Below are 17980 nucleotides of genomic sequence, written 5' to 3'. Positions count from 1 at the left end.
CACTTTTTGTATTTCTGACCTCTTTACTGAAAAAGAAATACTGCTCCTGTCAACAGGCATCTGTCAGTTGACTCCTGTCAAAATTTGAACGAGCTGCGTCAGTTAGTTTGTGTTTTACAGCTACCTTTATCAGACTACCACAGTCGACCACAAAGGCAATCGTGTAACAACTTCACAGGAAGGTTTGGCGTTGTTTAATCGCAATATGGAGGAGTTTTTGCGCCATTTTGTAACCGTGGACGAAACATGGATCCATCACCACACACCAGAGACCAAACAACAGTCGAAACAGTGGGTTTCAAAGGGTAAATCGGCTTAATTAGCACACGAAATTCAGTTTTTTCCATTTTCTCCTCAAATTACTGGGTAGTTTGATAAAGGTAGCTGTAAAGCACAAACTAACTGACGCAGCAGTTGACAGGAGGCAACTGACAGATGCCTGTTGACAGTAGCAGTATTTCTTTTTCAGTAAAGAGGTCAGAAATACAAAAAATCACGGACTTATTGACCCGCCCTCATACATATACTCTAGCTGTCTAGTTTACAAGTGTCAATGATTGACGTACGACACCATTTGCAAAAATTATAAGGATTAATTTTGCGCCACCTTGTATACACAACACTGCATTTGGTAATATTGTATGTAGCTTCAAAATGCGTTGAGCGACATTTCATATGAACAGCAAATACCCTTTTGAATGCCTTTCAATACACACCCGAATATGTATTTCATAGAGTGTTAATATTTGAGATAGTCGTAATATGCCGTGATTCAAACACTAACACGTGATCACACTTGAGTAGTGCTCATGTCGGTAATGCTGCTGACATGAATGGGAATGAAGAGATTTCAGATATTTGAGAATATGCAATATTCCATTACTTATTTAATATTCTTTAATATCACATAATAGGAGGATTGCCTTTTACGGTTCGCGCCCAGTAATGAAAACACAGTAAAATAATAATGAAAATGGATTTTTTGTTTTCAAAATATTCTCCTATGAAGCCTTCAGTCACTTTTGCATTCGCTTGAACCAGTTTTCAAAGAACCTTTTCCACTCAGAAGTGGATATCTCAAAAACGGGCTGCTTAAAAGCTTCAACGAGTCCGCAAACTCGTTTATCAAACCCCAGTGAGGTCTCGTTGTATACACGTCACAGCCATCACAGCGGCACAAGGATCGATTCTCGGTCCCGACTTGTGGAACATTAGTTATGACGAGATATTCAATACAGAAAATTTCTAATCGGATACACAGACGATTACGCAGCAGATCACTGCACGAAACCTTGAAGAAGCTCGTAGAAAACTTAATGATACGAACACAAACATGACTAGATTTACGTGGCCTCAAATTAGCCACAGAGAAAACGGAGCTAAAACTTCTAACCAAGAAGCACATCCCGTTAGAAGTTAGCATGCAAACTTGCTCAAATACGCTAACCACAAAAAAGGTTCTCTCTCAGAGAGGCTTCTTCATACAGAACAGTAGCTAAAGCAGCAGTAAAAGTTATCAGCGGAACCATTCCTATACTAGTAAATATTCAAGCACAGGAGCGCAAACGGAGATTGGAGGCAAAAATCTCAGGAATCCCAGTACCACGCTTCTCCGATATTAGAATTCAAACGCTCACCCTTTGGCAGGCAAGATGGAACTCTAAACGGCACGGTAGATGGACAGCGAGACAGCCTACCCGATCTAAAAAGTGGGTTGAAAGAAAGCACAGAGAGGCTAACTATTACCTCACACAGTTTTTGTCCGGAACTGGCTCCTTTCGCAAGTATTTGTGGCGAATGAGAAAAGTGAGCCTACCAAACTGCTTATATGGAGATACTGAGTATGATGATGCGGAGCACACCTTCTTTAAATGCGAGAGGATAGAGAGAACAGCTCCGCAACGAGCTATTGGTGCATGTACACCTAAAAAAATAATCGAGAAAATGATGATAGACAATGAAAAATGGAATGCAGTTGCAAATTTCGAGGAGGATATTATCCGAAAAAAGAAACGAGAAATGGAAACTTAGGTTGAAGAGCATTGAGCATAGGTTTCTCAAAACAGGCGACCCGGCACGCAGGGTACGTAAGTAAGTGGGACGCCGTCTTGGCCCTCTACCTCGAAGCAATGCGGAAGCAGTGCCGGGGTGGAGGGAAAAATCTAAGAGAAGAGGAGGGATATTTTTAGTGGAATCACCACACACATAGTAGCGACGGTTACAATATGGTGCGAATGCATTTTTAACCCATCCTCACCGCCAAAAAAAACAAAAAAAGTTGTTCGGCATAAGACTGGATGCAAGACTAACCTTTTGGGCCCAAATAAAAGACACGCAACAGAGGAAGCCGCTAAGATGGCATCCCTACTCAGTAGACTGATGGTAAACACAGCGGGTCCAACCAAAGAAACGAGAAATCATGATGGCTACCACGCTCTTCGTTCTCTTATACGGAGCTGAACTGTGGGTAAAGACGCTAAAGGTAAATCACCGATGCAAGCTCTCGAGCATCGGTACAACGAACGACAGCCCTGAGAGTTATGTTCGCCTTCCGCACAGTATCAGGGACAGCTGTCCAAGTAATAAACGGTTCAATACCGATAGACTTACAGGCTTTGGTGAGGAAAAAGTTATAGGCATTAAAGAAAGAGGGAATGGAAGAAAAAATTGCAGTGCGCGAAATAAGAGATGACACGCTAATGCAAGAGTAACGCTGCAGATGGACGGCTAAGCTAATAAAAGACCTCGCTACATGGTATAGCAGGAACTTTGGTGAAGTAAATTTTTTTATAATCCAAATACTTCGGGGACGGATATTTGCAGAAATACCTGTAGAAAATAAGCAAAAGCGAACATCCAACCTGCATATACGCTGCCGAAGGAGGAATTTTTTCGTCTCCGGACATACCATTGCTGCGACGGCAGTTTTGATGATGCATCAGGTATTTTAAACTCCCTCATCCGCAAAAAACAAAAAAAAACGAAACCACTTCAACAATTGACTGTCAGGCATTTAAAAATATTGAACTCGCATTTCATATTTGATGTTTGTGAACAAAAGGAAATCATTAGGTGTCAAATGAAGGCTGTAAAGTGGATTACCCATTAAATGCCCAAAAATTATCTTGCGTGAGCTGATATGTGAGAGCACGCATTGTCTTGGATGATCGCATTGAAGGATGATTCGTCTTTGGCGGTTGGTTTTCCTTAATTCTTCGAAAAGTTCTGGCAAACAAATGTTTGTTTGGTTGTGTTGCATAAACCCGCTGATGAACCCGCTGTCATCAGGATGACTACATCATCTGCATAAGCAACTATCTCGATCCTTTTCTTGCTCATGGTAATAAGCAATTCATTTAAGCCTAGGTTCAACAGAGACGGTAAGTATTTGCCCTAGACAAGTGATACCTAAGTTCGAGGTGATTACTCTGTTAGATAGCGCATGGTCGATCCATCGAATAATCTCTTCCTTCGTACCTATGTTCGTCAATGCTAAGTTTATGGATAACTATAGAATATACAAGTTCCATTGGAGTATATTCCCTGGATGATTCGATCTGCAATTCCAGCTAAGTAGATTGGCTAAGGATGTTTGAGTTTATATTTCCTTGTGAATATTACGATGGCCGATTTTACTGGACTTATGTGCAGCTTCCTTAACACTGAAGTAGCTTGACAACACTGCGAATTCGGAAGGTGCTTCCTTGTAATCTATCATCCTTGATCTTTTAGTTGATTAAGAGCCCCCCAGCGGCTCTAGGAATGGTTACTGGACTCATTCCACTATATCTAGTAACCAAATGGACAGCAATCAGTGCAGCTCTCAGGCTTCCTAATCTATTCCATCTCAAAGAAGGCAATCTTATAGGGCATGTAAGGATTCTGGGTTCAATCCTGAACTCTCCGTGCCTGACAGTTCACAACAAGATGGAAAGGAAACTAGAATTCTCCAAGAAATTCAAAATGATCATTAGTGACTGCTCAGCGTGGAGAAACAATGAAATATTCTTAAAACAGGGCGCACAGGTGTGGTTCACTGATCGGTCCAAAATGGAAGACGGTAGTGCTGGGGCTGAAATTGTCGGCTCGCATTTCAAAAACCCAATAGCAATGGGAAAAACCACTTCCATTTTCCAGGCGTCGGTCCACGCCTTACAGCTGAGTGCCAGATAATGTCTACGGAGAGACACGTGTGGTGCCAATATTAACATTCTGACAGTCAAGCAACTCTAAAATCGCTGGATAGCTTCTCATTTCAATCAAGGTTGGTCTGGGAATGTTTTAAAACCCTCAACAGCCTTTGAAACATTGTTACCTTGATGTGTTCTTCGAAATATGAAGGGCACGAAGGCAATGAAATTGCGGACAATCTAGCGAAAAAGGGTGCAAACACTCCCTTCATAGGTCTTGAACCTTTCAGCTTCAAAAGTAGCTTTCTACGTGAGCAGGAACAACGAGGCCTAATCGATTACTGGAGAGCCCAATCGGGCATGCGGCAATCGAAAAGACTCATAAATCCAGAACGGATAAAGGCAGAAGCAATCCTTAATCTAAGCAGAAAGGGCATAAAACTTTACATTGAACTACTAACAGGACACTGTAAACTTAATTATCACATAAAAAAGATAAGTGCAATAGAAAACGGTTCCTGTAGACTCTGCAAAGAGGTGCAAGAAACAGCAGAACATATTCTATGCGATTGTCCAGCAGTGGCACGACGCAAACTAAATTACCTGGGAAATGGAGCTATAGATCCAAACCTCCTGGTAGAAATTAAGCCTACAGCAGTTTAATTATTTATAAACAGCCTAAAACTGTTTGAGTAGGCTACGTGGCTGCACAATAGATATCTTCAGGTCGCAGTGCCCAAACAGCCAATCAATAATAATAATAATATTATCATAGAGCCACTTCAAATTCCCCTCTAATAATATCTATAACAGAAATTATTAATAAGAAAAAAGCCTGATTATTATTTTTGTTCTTCGCAGGCAACTCATTAATGAACTTCTTATTTTGTTCAGTGTTAGTGAAGTTGTAGCTTGCATTTCTCTACCTCAGCCACTGTTACAATTTACTCTTATTAATTTCTTCTTTTCGGCATCTTTTCGGCAGAATAACATTTTTTTTTTCAATAAAATTTTCACATAGCTCTACAATCCTTTTCACATTTGCCAGCAATACGTTTGTATTAAAACTTACAAGGTTCGCATTTCCTTCATTTACTCGTATATCCTTCACACTCATTCTCCCGCTGTGCATTTGAGCCAAAAGTAGCGGCTGCCAATATTATTGGAAAATATTTAATAATTCTGCAGCTCAACAATTAAGTAAGACAGTATTGTATTTAACGCCGCGTGTGTCCTATTTACGCGCACATATTCATATATTTCTTTCCTCTTTGCTTTGTGTCCTCTTTTCCATGCTTCTTCTCGATACGAGTTGCAATTGATATCATAATTGATTTTTTCCTTTTTGGAGTTTTATAAATTTACCTGGTGAAGCATATGGGCATATCATTCGATGCCGGTTCGATGGCTGTACGAGTAGTATAGTAATTTCTACTTATTTCATTTCTTTTCTTTCAACACAGCTTTCTCTGGCACTTAATTGCACACTCGCACCGTTATGACTTGACGTGTGAAGGATCTACTGCTGCTAGTAGAGACTGGATTATAGTGTAAAGATGCGCGCTGATTATCGTTCGTAAGTTTTATGCTTTCTGTCTACTCAGGTAATATGAAATTCCCAACGTCGAGGAGTACTTCACGGCTGATGCCAGAGATTTTTGTATTATTCCTTCTTGCAATCGGATGCAATAATAACTGCAGAGTCCTATGCCAGTTAGGATCATAAGGTGGACATAGCCCGTGTTTAATCATTTACTTAAGGTGTTTACCCCTATTTTGCCTACAGATCCACGGGAATGAAGTTTAATGTCGGAAATAATTAAAATTGAAATTTGAATAGGTCGAGCCAAGCAGCACTAAGAGGTTTGGTGGCTCCTAAAACACGCAGGCTAAAAAGCCCATTGTATTTAGAGCTCTGGAAAGAGGGTAGATAGTCAAGGAGGCAAGGAAAAAAGTATCAGAGAAAGAGATACGAATACGAACATACATATGTCGGATATCGCGTCAGACCGCTGTTAATGAGCTAAATGATAGTCCCGAATATTGTTTACACACGCGCAGAAGCATTTTGCCGAGAGTAAACGCGAAAAAAGAAAATCAGTAATGGATTTCAAACGAAAAAATGAGATTGCATTATATTTGGCTGGAAAATCACAGCCAACGATTGCTCCTGAGCTCGAGCACCTTAAAGTAAATAAAGTTTTTGTTTATCGCACCATTACTCGTTACACTGATACTGGTAGCATCGTGAAAGGGCGAAAAAACTAAAAATATCTGACCGTAGCATCCGCCGCATACTGAAAAATTGTCCAAAGTCAAGCCTTACAATATCCAAAAGGCGCATCATCTTACACCAAAGCAGCAACAAGTCAGACTTGAGACAGCGAAGGAGTTGCTTCGCTTGGCCGAAATCAGTCAATTTCCGAACTTTGTGCCTAATGACGAGAAAATTTTTCAAATAGAGCAATTCGTAAACTCCCAAAACGATAGAGTTCATTTGACCGACCGTTCATACGAGGATTTGAGTCATCGATTCACCACCAAGTGACAGCACCCGCCACAGGTAATGGTTTGGGCCGCTGCAACCGCAGATGGGCGCTCCCCAATAGTTTTCATCGAGCCTGGTGTCAAGGTAAATGCGAGTTATTATCGGGAAAGTACTCGGTTGCTTTAAAATCATGGGCAGACAAACATTTCGGTCGTAGATCATGGACGTTCCAACAGGACTCCGCACCGCCACCCAAAGCTCGAGTGAACCAAGAATGGCTAAAAAATAAGGTTCCGAACTTCACAAAGACCACACAATGGCTCTCACATTCAGCAGACGCGAATCCGATGGATTATTATATTTGGATAATTTTGGAGAGAAGATCCGAACTAAAAAATTCACCAGTCTCGAGGCACTGAAAAAATCCATTGTCCGCGAGTGGGCCAAAATACCTGTAAGTCACATTCGGGCAGCTTACGATTCGTTTCTGGATCGTTTCAAGGTCATAGTCAAGGCAAAAGGTGATCATATCGGGCAAAAGTAAGTTGATTCTTAATTTTGTATTAATTTCACAAATTTTTTACTTTGAATTGGACAAAAGTAATTTTCAAACTAAATTTATGGCCTTTTTAATTGGTTACCCTTCGAATGCCGGGCACTGTATATAAGTAAGAACCGGACGTATCCAAGTTATTATATACATATATATTTTGATTTTCTACGTTCGTGATTCCATCAGTAGCAATTCGCAATTTATTCGCTGATAGCACGAATACGTGCTGAGCGAAACATAAACTTAGTTTTTTCAGCATTGACATTCTCTATCTTTTGATTTTGTTTCTAGTAGCTTGAATATGCGAACTGGCTTGTATTTGTGTTTTTTATTTTTTTTTTTGCCGTGATGAGAACGGCGTCAGCATATGCACACATTTGAAAATCGTTTTAAAATAGTGTTCCATGCAAGTTAATAACAGACAGGACTTGGAAGGGTTCAGATATTTCGCCTTGTACTAGCACCTTGATAGTAGTAATCTTCAACGTACAGAGAAACGGTGCTTGATTTTTTTTCTGTCTAGACTATCAAACGTTTGCTTAAAACAGTAAACAGACAGTTGATATCTTCTGCTCTTTTGTGCTCGAAAAATTAAAACAAAAATTGATTTACCATGAAATCTCGATCAATTGCTAACCGATTGCTTCTAAAGCCGTACTGGTGCCCATCTCATATTTCATATTTCAGCATAAATTTTGATTCGCTCATACACAATATTTGCGAACACTTTGTGGCCGACGTTCAGTAGCTATATTCCTATATAATTTTCACATTCAGTCTTGTTGTTTTTCTTACTCTATGACCAAAAAGTACCGGGAATGTTTAAATAAAACAAAACAGAGTTAAATTTCAGGATAATTTATTTTATCTCCTTCAAAATATGACCCGTTTGAAGCAACACACTTGTGCCAACGTTTAACCCAGTCCTCCATGCGCCCCTGGTAGGCCGACGAAGGCATGGCCTTCAGCTCCTTCGTCGCATTCTCTTTGATCTGCTTTATCGACTGAAATCGCCTTCCACGAAGTGGTAACTTTAACTTGGGAAACAAAAAGAAGTCACACGGGGCCATATCAGGTGAATACGGTGGTTGCACGATGGTATTTACTTGGTGTTTGGTCAAATAATGCAACACAATTTGGGATCGATACGATGGCACGTTATCATCATGCAAAATGCAAGAATTGTTTGTCCACATTTCCGGCCGTTTGCGACGTACAGCATCTCTCAAACGGTTAAATAGTGACAGATGTGTGTCTTACAGTCCTACCAAAATAAGAAAAAAAACCGGTTGCCACGTGCGCGATTCGTTGAAATTAAACATTTCCGGTACTTTTTGATGATAGGATATAGAAAAGCAGGTGCCAGTCGTGTTGAATGAACGAAAGCACGAAGTGTCCAACCCAAGAGGAGATTATAAAAAGTATAGAAATAAGAAGTAATGTTATGTGAGCGCGGTCAAGCTCACGAACGCATGTAAATCGCAGATAAAATAAAACAAACTGAGTTTTCAAGAAAAAAAAGTGGTCGTTGCACTGTTTTCTACATAACTGAAAATTGTTGCATTTTAGATTTAGATTTAGTAGAGGTTTGCACTTCGACCTCATTGCCTTTTGCGCCCTCTACTCATCACAGTACCTCATCCAAACTCAGTTCCCTTATTAAACTTTAGATAGCGCTGGTTTGGACTGAGCGCATGTGCCTTTCTTCTGGCTGCAAATGAAGGAGATGTCTCAACCTTCTCCACGCACAGCGCTGCATTCAAGGAGAAAGTGCATTGGGATATCCCGGGATTGGGGTCACAGAAACGGCAACAGTCAGTAGGTTATTTCCCGATCATGTGCAGATGACTACGCAGTCTGCAATGCAAATTGTTGAATTTGATAGTTTTTATTCCATATTCTCCATTACTAAACAAAATCTATAAGGTGAAGTCCAAAATAAACAAGACGGGCGTCATAGAAATGTTTTCGATGGCGCCATCTTTTTAATGATTGAGTGCGTTGGAAGTTACATCCCTAGCTGACTTCCAGTGAAAGCTTGGTGCCATTCGGTTGAGTGGAAACGAAGTTATTGCGTCTAAAGTGTCAGTATATTTGTATCAGCGGTACAAAAATGAGTTTCGAACAAAGAGCTAATATCAAATTTTGTTTTAAAATCGGTAAAACGATTAACGAAACATTTGAATCAATGAAAAAAGTGTATGGCGATGCTTGTCTATCTCGTTATCTCGTGCCAGAGTTCATGAGTGGTTCACACGTTTTAGAGATGGTTTTAAGGCATGAATGAATGATCATACGGGCCGCCAAAATCAGTAATCACCGAAAACTCCATCGAAATTGTTCGTAAATATATCAAAAATCGACCGCAATCAACGTTGAAATTCATGGAATCGGAGTTGAATATCTCCAAAGCATCGATTTATCACATTTTAACTGATCCTTTGGGCTTACGAAAGGTCTGTGAACGTTTCTTTCCGCACAAGTTAACTTAAGACCAAAAATTGCTCAATATTCAACATTCGAAAGACCTCACTAAAGAGGCGAGAAAAAACGAACACTTCCTTTATAACATTGTAACTGGTGACGAAACGTGGTTTTTCTAACATGAACCTGAAACTAAGTGTCAAAGTGCCGAATGGAATGCCCCAGACGAGCCACCACCCAAGAAATCGCTTTTGGAGAAGTCAAAAATCAAGTCGACGTTCATTTGTTTTTATGATTCCAAGGGAATTGTCCACAAGGAGTTTGTGCCAACGGGTCAAACCGCCAATGTAATTTTCTATCTTGGCGTTTTGCAGCGTTTGTTGCATCGCATTCGTCGAATTGGCCCTGATTACCGCGAAGGAGGAAACTGGCGCTTATTGCTTGTTAATGCACCATCTCATCGATCCGCTCTTGTGACTGATTTTTTGACTAGAAATCGCATTTTAACCATCAATCAGTCACCGTATTCGCCTGATATGGCTCCCTGTGACTTCATACCTATTCGGAAAATTGCATTTGGTCATGAAAGGAAAGCGTTTTGAAATGTTGGAAAACGTCCGTAGAGACGATCCAAAGGGTTTGTACCGACATCCTGAAGGATATTCCGGTCAATGATCTGAAACACTCTTTCGAAAAGGAGGTTGTAAAATCAGGAGGGTGTAAATCAAAATGGTGGAGGAGGTGTAAATCAAATTGTCTGAAACATCATCAAACGAGCCGTCACACATGTGGGGCATGCTCCCACTAACACTATAACATTACTGCTCCTCGGCTGATTTCCACCCAGGAACCGCGTTAGCATTTCTTCAAGGTGGAGCCGCGTTTATGTCTATTGACACAACAGGTTCCTGGGTCCAGGTTTCGCTCCTGTGGGCGTATGGAAATTTTACGCCATCGATGGTATTCACTTCTCCCACTGGCTTCGAAAGCGGTTGTGGGGGGAGTTAAACATCGGAGAAAATGCAATAGTCCTATACTCACAAACTATTGTCTTGTCTTCAGTTCGGTACTGTGTTTGGCTCAAGCGTCTGTGTCTGTCGTCGGTTTGTCTAAAACAGTTCTCTCCATTGTCCACCTGCTAGCAAAGGTACCAAAAACTTTGTAATCAACGAATAGGCTTTATATTTATAAGGTTGTTTGTCTATATATTTATAAGGTTAGTCTATCTTTCTGCGTCTACTGCTGCCGCCGCTGTTGTTGCTGCAGTAGCAACTGCTGCTGTCGTTTCTGGGATTTCCTTTCCCAGTCAATGCGGTTCAGTCTCGTCACGACTGTAGCCGCGAACGTTTTTGCGGCGTCCCATTTAGTGCTGGTCGAGCACATATCCTGGACGAATCTTGCGTGGGAAGGCGGGTGATCGAATGCCTTCGCCAGCATTGCTCGTGCTTCACTGAAACTTCTGCAGTGAAAGGCCACATGTTCTGCGCTCTCGACTGTATTCGAGCAACTCGGGCAAAAAGAGCTGTCGGCCAGCTGGAAACAGTGTAGATATTCCAGGAAGCAGCTATGTCCGGTGAGTATCTGAGTTAGGTAGTAGTCAATATCGCCTTGCTGCCTATTCGTTCACCCTTCGAGGTTCAGTATGAGTTTGTAAGTCCACCGGTCTTTGGTTGACTCATCCGATCTTCTTTGCCATTCGACCATCGATCGCGTTCTTTCTACCACCTTTTCTGCTATCGTCGGTTTCACTCCTTTAACTCCATAGAGGCGATACAGCTCCATCGCATGAATATCCACTGATATCTTTCTAGCAATATCGCATATTGCGTCGTTTGATACCGTTCCATAAGCGCATGCAGTACGTAGTGCGCCGCGTCTGTGGGTGCGAACTACCTACGCAAAACAGTATATCAAGGCCGGAGGGGACCATTTTGAATAAATAAACTCGAAGTTATCAGAACAAACCTGCTGTCATTTCTATTTTAGCTCAGTCTTGCTTATTTTGGACTACACCTTGTACTACAGCAACATTCACTTACCTTTGCTAGGTATTTTTCGTAAAGAAAACAGTTTCATTTTTACTGTGTAAATTTTTACTTTTACTTTATTAAGTATTCTTACTTTTTATCTTTTCTATATTTTGTTTTAAATGTATTGTACAATAACTTTAGCCTATTAAACATATGTGTGTATGTCTATAATTCTTACAATTTATCACTACTTCATTGATGTTCATTCTTTGCATATTTGGCAATCAATCGCGTAAATAATTTTATGATAAATTAATTCACTCACATATCTGCGCTACATCCAGACGTACTCGTCCTTTGAAATATTATATTTACATAGCTACTGGTTTTTCATATTATAAATTCGTCTTCAAAATATGCATAAAATTTCTTACAAATACGAATGTACGTACATAAATACACATAATTTGAAATTTTTCCTTAAACTCAGAAGTCTTTATCACTTTTAATGCTGCCCTCAAAACTTACAATCCACTAACACTACGTATTGTATATGAATTATTTATTATTATTATTATATATATATATATGTACATATATACACAAATTAATTTAATTAGCACTCGTAATACTTATTCTCGCTAGGTCAGGCATGCCACATACAAAGCCAGCCATCCACAATCAGCAACCGCCTTGCGACTAACCTTTGACTGTCAGTGCACAACAACTCCGCCGCAGTCAAGTTCATTCCTCGGTTTTGGTTACCACCGACACGGGCGTTGAGGCGTTGCTCGCCACACTAGACGCCATTGGACTCTTGGGCGAGGCGGCCGCCGAAGAGGTCAACGTTACGCCACCCGCAATCATAGAGGTGGGCACCAATGACACGAGCGCCGCTGCCGGTTGTGGTTGTGTAGGTGGACTATCACGCGGACTATTACTGCATGGCGGACTCACTTGCGCTGCCGAATGTAAGGACAGATTTTGCGGATAACCAGCAGCGAAGATGCCATTCAAATTACTCAAACCCATATATTGGGAGAGGAGTGTGTGGAAGTTGGGCAGCTTGTAGTGGGGCATGAGGCTTGGTGGAATTAATGCGGGATTAAAATGTTGATGTAAGGAGAAATGTGGTGGCCAGAATTCTGGTGGTAATGCAGCTGGATGACCGGGAATGCCGTGCGGAATGGGCAAGCCAAGCGGAAAATCGGGTAAACCTGCAATGCAAAGACGAAACGAAAGTTAGTTTATTAGTGGAAAGTGAGGGAATGTCGGACACGGACACGTGTCCACAATTGCGTGTGGCGATAATTAATTCTAAGTAAAATTATTATAATTCGAAGCATAAACAAGCAATAAAATAATAATTTGTTAATAAAATAATGTGTAACGGTAAATTCTAGTTGCACGAAGTTAAAGGAGCACCGGATTTTTGTTAAGCAAAATGAAGGTAATTAAAATTACATTAGCGTCAAATTATGCATAAATCAAATTTTTGGGACACTTTTTTGTAATTAATCGTAAGAGCGTAACTCAAATGAGTAGCGTAAAAAAGTTAAAGAAAAATGGAGCTTAAAATATCTAAAAAGTACTAAACAAAAGTGGATAAATTTGAGTGGAACTATTTTTCCATTTTAAAATTCGCGATGTAGGTTCGAGTATATGCAAGTATCAGGTCAGTCCATAAGTTCGTGCGTTCTTTAAAGGTGGTTTTAAAATTAATAGAAAAGATGTTTAAAGTATTTATTAATCAATAATATATTTTCCTTCATTATTTACAATGTCTTCCCAACGTTTAAGCAAATTTTTAATTTCCTGCTCAACAAATTTTTTGTCCTTGGAGCCAAAATACGCTTCGATATCCCTTTTTATAGCTTCTTTTGAGGAGTAGTTCTCTTTATTCATATGGGATTGAAGTCCCCGGAAAAGATGATAATCACAAGGTGCAATATGCGGAGAGTATGGTGGATGCGGCATTAGCTCACATCCGCGCACGTTCAGTTTGCCTAATGTTTGCCTTGCGGTATGAGGTCTTGCGTTGTCGTGGTGAAACAAAACTTTGCGTCTATTCACTAAAGACGATCGATTTTTGTTAAGTGCCTCATTCAGGTTTGATAGCTGATGGGAATAATAATCAGCAGTTATCGTCTGGTTTGGTTCCAGAAGTTCATAATAAGCAATACCGGCCATATCGCACCAAATAGACAGGAGAATCTTCTTGGAGTGAAGGCCATCCCCTCCTGCCTCGATACACTGTTTTGCGCGATCTAAGAGATTTTCGAAAGAGCGTTGCAGGTCATTGACCGGAATGTCCTTCAAGATGTCGGTACAAGAGTTTCGGATGGTCTCTACGGACCCAAAACGTTTTCCTTTTCCATTTTTTATGGTCAAATGCACTTTTCCGAATAGAGTAGAAGTCTCAGGCAGCCATATAAAGCGAATGCGGTGAGTGATTGATGGTTAAAATACGATTTCTTGTTAAAAAATCAGTCACAAGAGTGGATCGATGAGATGTTGCTATATCATGCAATAAGCGCCAGCTTCCTCCTTTGCGGTAATCAGGGCGAATGCGACGAATGCGATGCAGCAAACGCTTCAAAATGCCAAGGTAGAAAATTGCATTAACGGTTTGACTTGCTGGCACGAACTTCTTATGGGCAATTCCCTTGGAATCGTAAAAGCTAATGAGCATCGACTTGATTTCTGACTTCTCCAAACGCGATATTTTGGCTGGTGGCTCGTCTGTGGTCTTACTGTGGCACTTTGACGCTTAGTTTCAGGTTATTGTAGGAAAAACTACGTTTCATCACCAGTTACACTGTTGTAAAGGAAATTCTCGTCTCTTCTCGCCTCTTTAATGAGGCCTTGCGAATGTTGAATACTGAGCAATTTTCGGTCCGCAGTTAACTTGTTCGAAATGCAGGAAATGCAGAGAGGATGTTGAGGAAACTTTAGAATACCTTCTGTGCGTTTGTCCGGCATTATTAAAAACGCGACTAAGATGCCAAGGAGCCTCACTGTTTGAGGGTCTGGAGGACGTCTCAAAATTGGATCTCCCACTCTACTTAGATTCGCCAAAAGCGCTGACATTCTACATGATTTCTACTTTAGGTATTCATAGAGGTCGGTCTCCATCTGGTATCGCTAAAGACCAAAAGGTCTATGCGTGGCTTATTGCCAACCAGGTTAATCTATCCTAACTTGTGCGGAACGAAACGTCCACAGACCTTTCGTAAGCCCTAATGATCAGTTAAAATGCGATAAATCGATGTTTTGGAGATATTCAACTCCGATTTCGGTTCATTTTTGATAAATTTACGAGCCATTTTGATGAAGTTTTCGGTGATTACTGATTCGGGGCGGCCCGTAAGTTCATTGTTATTTATGTCCACACAACCATCTCTGAAACGTGTAAACCACTCATGAACTCTGGCACGAGGTAGACATCAATTTTTTTATCAATTCAAATGTTTCGCTAAACGTTTTACCGATTTTAAAACCAAATTTGAGATTAGCTCTTTGTTCGAAACTCATTTTTGTACCGATGACACAAACCGCTGACACTTTAGACGCAATAACTTCGCTTCCACTGAAATGAATGTCACAAAGCTTTCAGTGGAAGTCAGCTAAATCATTAAAAATATGACGTCATCAAAAACATTTTTATGACGCCAGTATTTTTTATTTTGGACTTCACCTTGTATTTATACAAAATTTCGCAAGTCTATCGTAGTTTATTTAATAATTGTGCTAAAATTTTAGCGTTAATGAGTTCCGCTATTGCTTGAATGTAGAATTATTCGCTTCACTTTATTTTAAATAAAAAAAAAATTATTTCTAAATTAGAAAAAAATATTTTGCCTTACATAAATATTTTTATACATACGCTATACATTTTTGTGAGTTTTGAGATAATTCATTATTAGAAATTTTTCAAGCTTTAGAACGAATATATGATAAAAAAATGTTTGAAAACACAAGAACATGCAACCTTAAAAATTTACTAACCTTGATCGGGCAGCAAATATCCATTTTTGTCCTGATTCATAAATTTCTCACGTTTACGCCACTTAGCGCGTCGATTCTGAAACCAAACCTGAAAATAAAAAGTAAAGCAAATTTTCAAGTTAATATTTTATGAATGCCAAAAGTAGATTCAATAATTCAATAATTTTAAATGCACTTTAAAATTTCAAAAAAAAAAAAAAAATCGCTTGAAATTGTCTGCCGAATTAGCCGCATTGCAAAAATAATAGCCGTGTCCAATTGTATGGCGAACGACAGCAACCTCTCAACCAACCCAACTGCCAGCAGCCCCCCACTACGGTATTTGTATGAGTCCACTTTGCTGCCAACAGCATTCAACCCTCTTTTCACGCCTTGCTGAGGTTAGCAGCAGCATGCAATACAATAGAATCCAATCGGAAGTCAGCTGCTCCTCTGCTTTTCTTCGCCAACAACCCTACATTAACCCCAGCAGTGCCCAGTCACATTTCAAACACCTCCCCTCCTTCTTCATTCGCAAAGAAAATGCGAAATGCGCATTTGACTAGGGTGGGAAGTGGAATGCAAACCCCAACTGCCATCGTCGTCTCATCAGGTGTTTATACCGTTAGCTGGCTGTCGTCGAGGAACAACCCTTTCGGTAGATTTCTGCATATTTGCAGTAACAGGGATTGCCACCAACGACCAAAGGTAAAATACTAGCACATCAACGCACCTGCCACCCTTCGGCCATTCTCAAATTTTCTTCAGTCGTGCAAACAATTATTAAATGCAATTTGCAATTGTGTTTAAGTCGAGTGCGCCCAATTTGACAATAACAAATTGTCTCTGTAATCAAAATATACTCGTACACATGAGAATGTGTGGGAAGCAACACACAATTGGTTTTCGCAGTGTGCGACCCTGTGAAACCTGAAATACTGCCTTACCCACTGACAAGCTGAAATTAGGTGCATGTAAGACAGGCAAAAGTCACACTTGTCAATTGTTTGTTCTGAAAATTGAGTGCCAATTTGTATGCAGAACATTAGAAATAGTACTCCTCTTGAGGATGTACGAAAAATCCAGACGTGAGCAATCGAGTCTGATTGGAGTATACAGGTAGCTTTGTCTCTTGAGGGCAAGAGTAGTGAATCGAACTCATAACATCGTCGCAACGTATCAAATGAAAGGTGTAAATGCAAGGTAATCTGAGTGCAAACTGTCAGTGTAGGGTTGGTTACTTTTATGTCGCTGCCGCTAAAGTCAAAAGAGCGCTGAGGTCAAAGATGAATGCAATTTCTGATCTCGCAATGTGACTAACTTCGCGGTCTTGAAATATTTAGCTTCCTTGATCGATTTCATCAATTCCTTTGCTAATTTAGAGGGGCTGATAATGATGCCTGTAGCTGCCAAACCTAATTTCTGCATGGCACTGCGCTGTTGCAGGGGAAATGAGAACTCGTTTTTGCTTCCTCATCGGTTTGCTACCTTTTGTGGCATCATCGCAAACTTTTTTCATATTATATTTAACTTTTAAGGTTGCATGGGTTTCGTGGGTTCAAAAAATCGATTTTTGTTTGGCTTATTAATTTCTACAACATCTCAGGAATATTATCCTAAATTTTCAAATCGATCTGAATAATAGTTTCGGAGATACAGCCTTTGGAATGTGTGCGCTCTAACCCACTTTTATTGCTACTCAAAACTTTAAACGCGTCTTTCTCGGAACCTGGTTTTCAAAGTCGGTTGGCAAATGTTCTCGAAAACTACTCAACCGATCTTGATGAAATTTTACACAGGTGTTCGAAATACAATTTGCTCGTGCGTGAACGAAGGATTTTTTTTTTCAATTAGAACTATTTAAAAAAAGCAAAATGTCAAGCAAATTTGACCGAAATTTTCATTTTTTTGGAAAAATGTATGCCAAAATTCCAATTTTTACTTTTTTTCTTTCCTTCATTCAAGCACGAGTTTATGATCTTAACTAAAACACTTATTTTCTTTTTTTTCATTTTAGATGATCCTGTCAGGAGTTATGCTGACAACGCGGATGCATCTTTTTTTCGAGGGGTCACCGGAAGTCACGTCACAATGGGGGAGTTTTAATTTTTTTTTTTTTTTTTCAAAATTTCAGAAATTATTTTTTAAATATGTATCTATAAGAAGTAAGAATTTGAATTAAATAAATAATTTTTGGCATAGAAAAAAAAATATTGAAAATAGGCCTTTTTTTAGCTTTTTTAAGCTAATCAATGTTGTGCGTTCTGATGATAGTAGATATGCTACCGCTTTCCAAAGAGCAAACACCTCGTGTTTCTTTCTACATTACTTCCAGTTACGTCTATCTTGAAATTCAGCTAGCTGTGATCTTGTTGATCTCATTTGCCGCAGCTTCTCTAATAGTAATAATCTCTGTAATAACAGTTTG

The 17980-nt window shown here is 39.9% G+C and overlaps 1 protein-coding gene across 1 annotated transcript in view; it reads right to left on the bottom strand.

Annotated features, from left to right (window-relative positions):
• Positions 1–11716: 11716 nt before the first annotated feature.
• The window catches only part of LOC128867936 (homeobox protein orthopedia), a 48699-nt gene continuing 42435 nt past the window's right edge, over positions 11717–17980 (bottom strand). The window contains exons 4-5 of the mRNA XM_054109575.1: positions 15574–15661; positions 11717–12782 (exon numbers count right to left, since the gene is read on the bottom strand). Of these exons, the coding sequence (XP_053965550.1) occupies positions 12310–12782; positions 15574–15661 (561 nt within the window). The 3' untranslated portion in view covers positions 11717–12309. The remainder of the gene's footprint in view (positions 12783–15573; positions 15662–17980) is intronic.

The sequence above is a fragment of the Anastrepha ludens genome, chromosome 6, assembly GCF_028408465.1.
Source record: "Anastrepha ludens isolate Willacy chromosome 6, idAnaLude1.1, whole genome shotgun sequence".
Taxonomy (NCBI): domain Eukaryota; kingdom Metazoa; phylum Arthropoda; class Insecta; order Diptera; family Tephritidae; genus Anastrepha; species Anastrepha ludens.
This window is presented reverse-complemented; position numbering and strand designations above follow the sequence as displayed.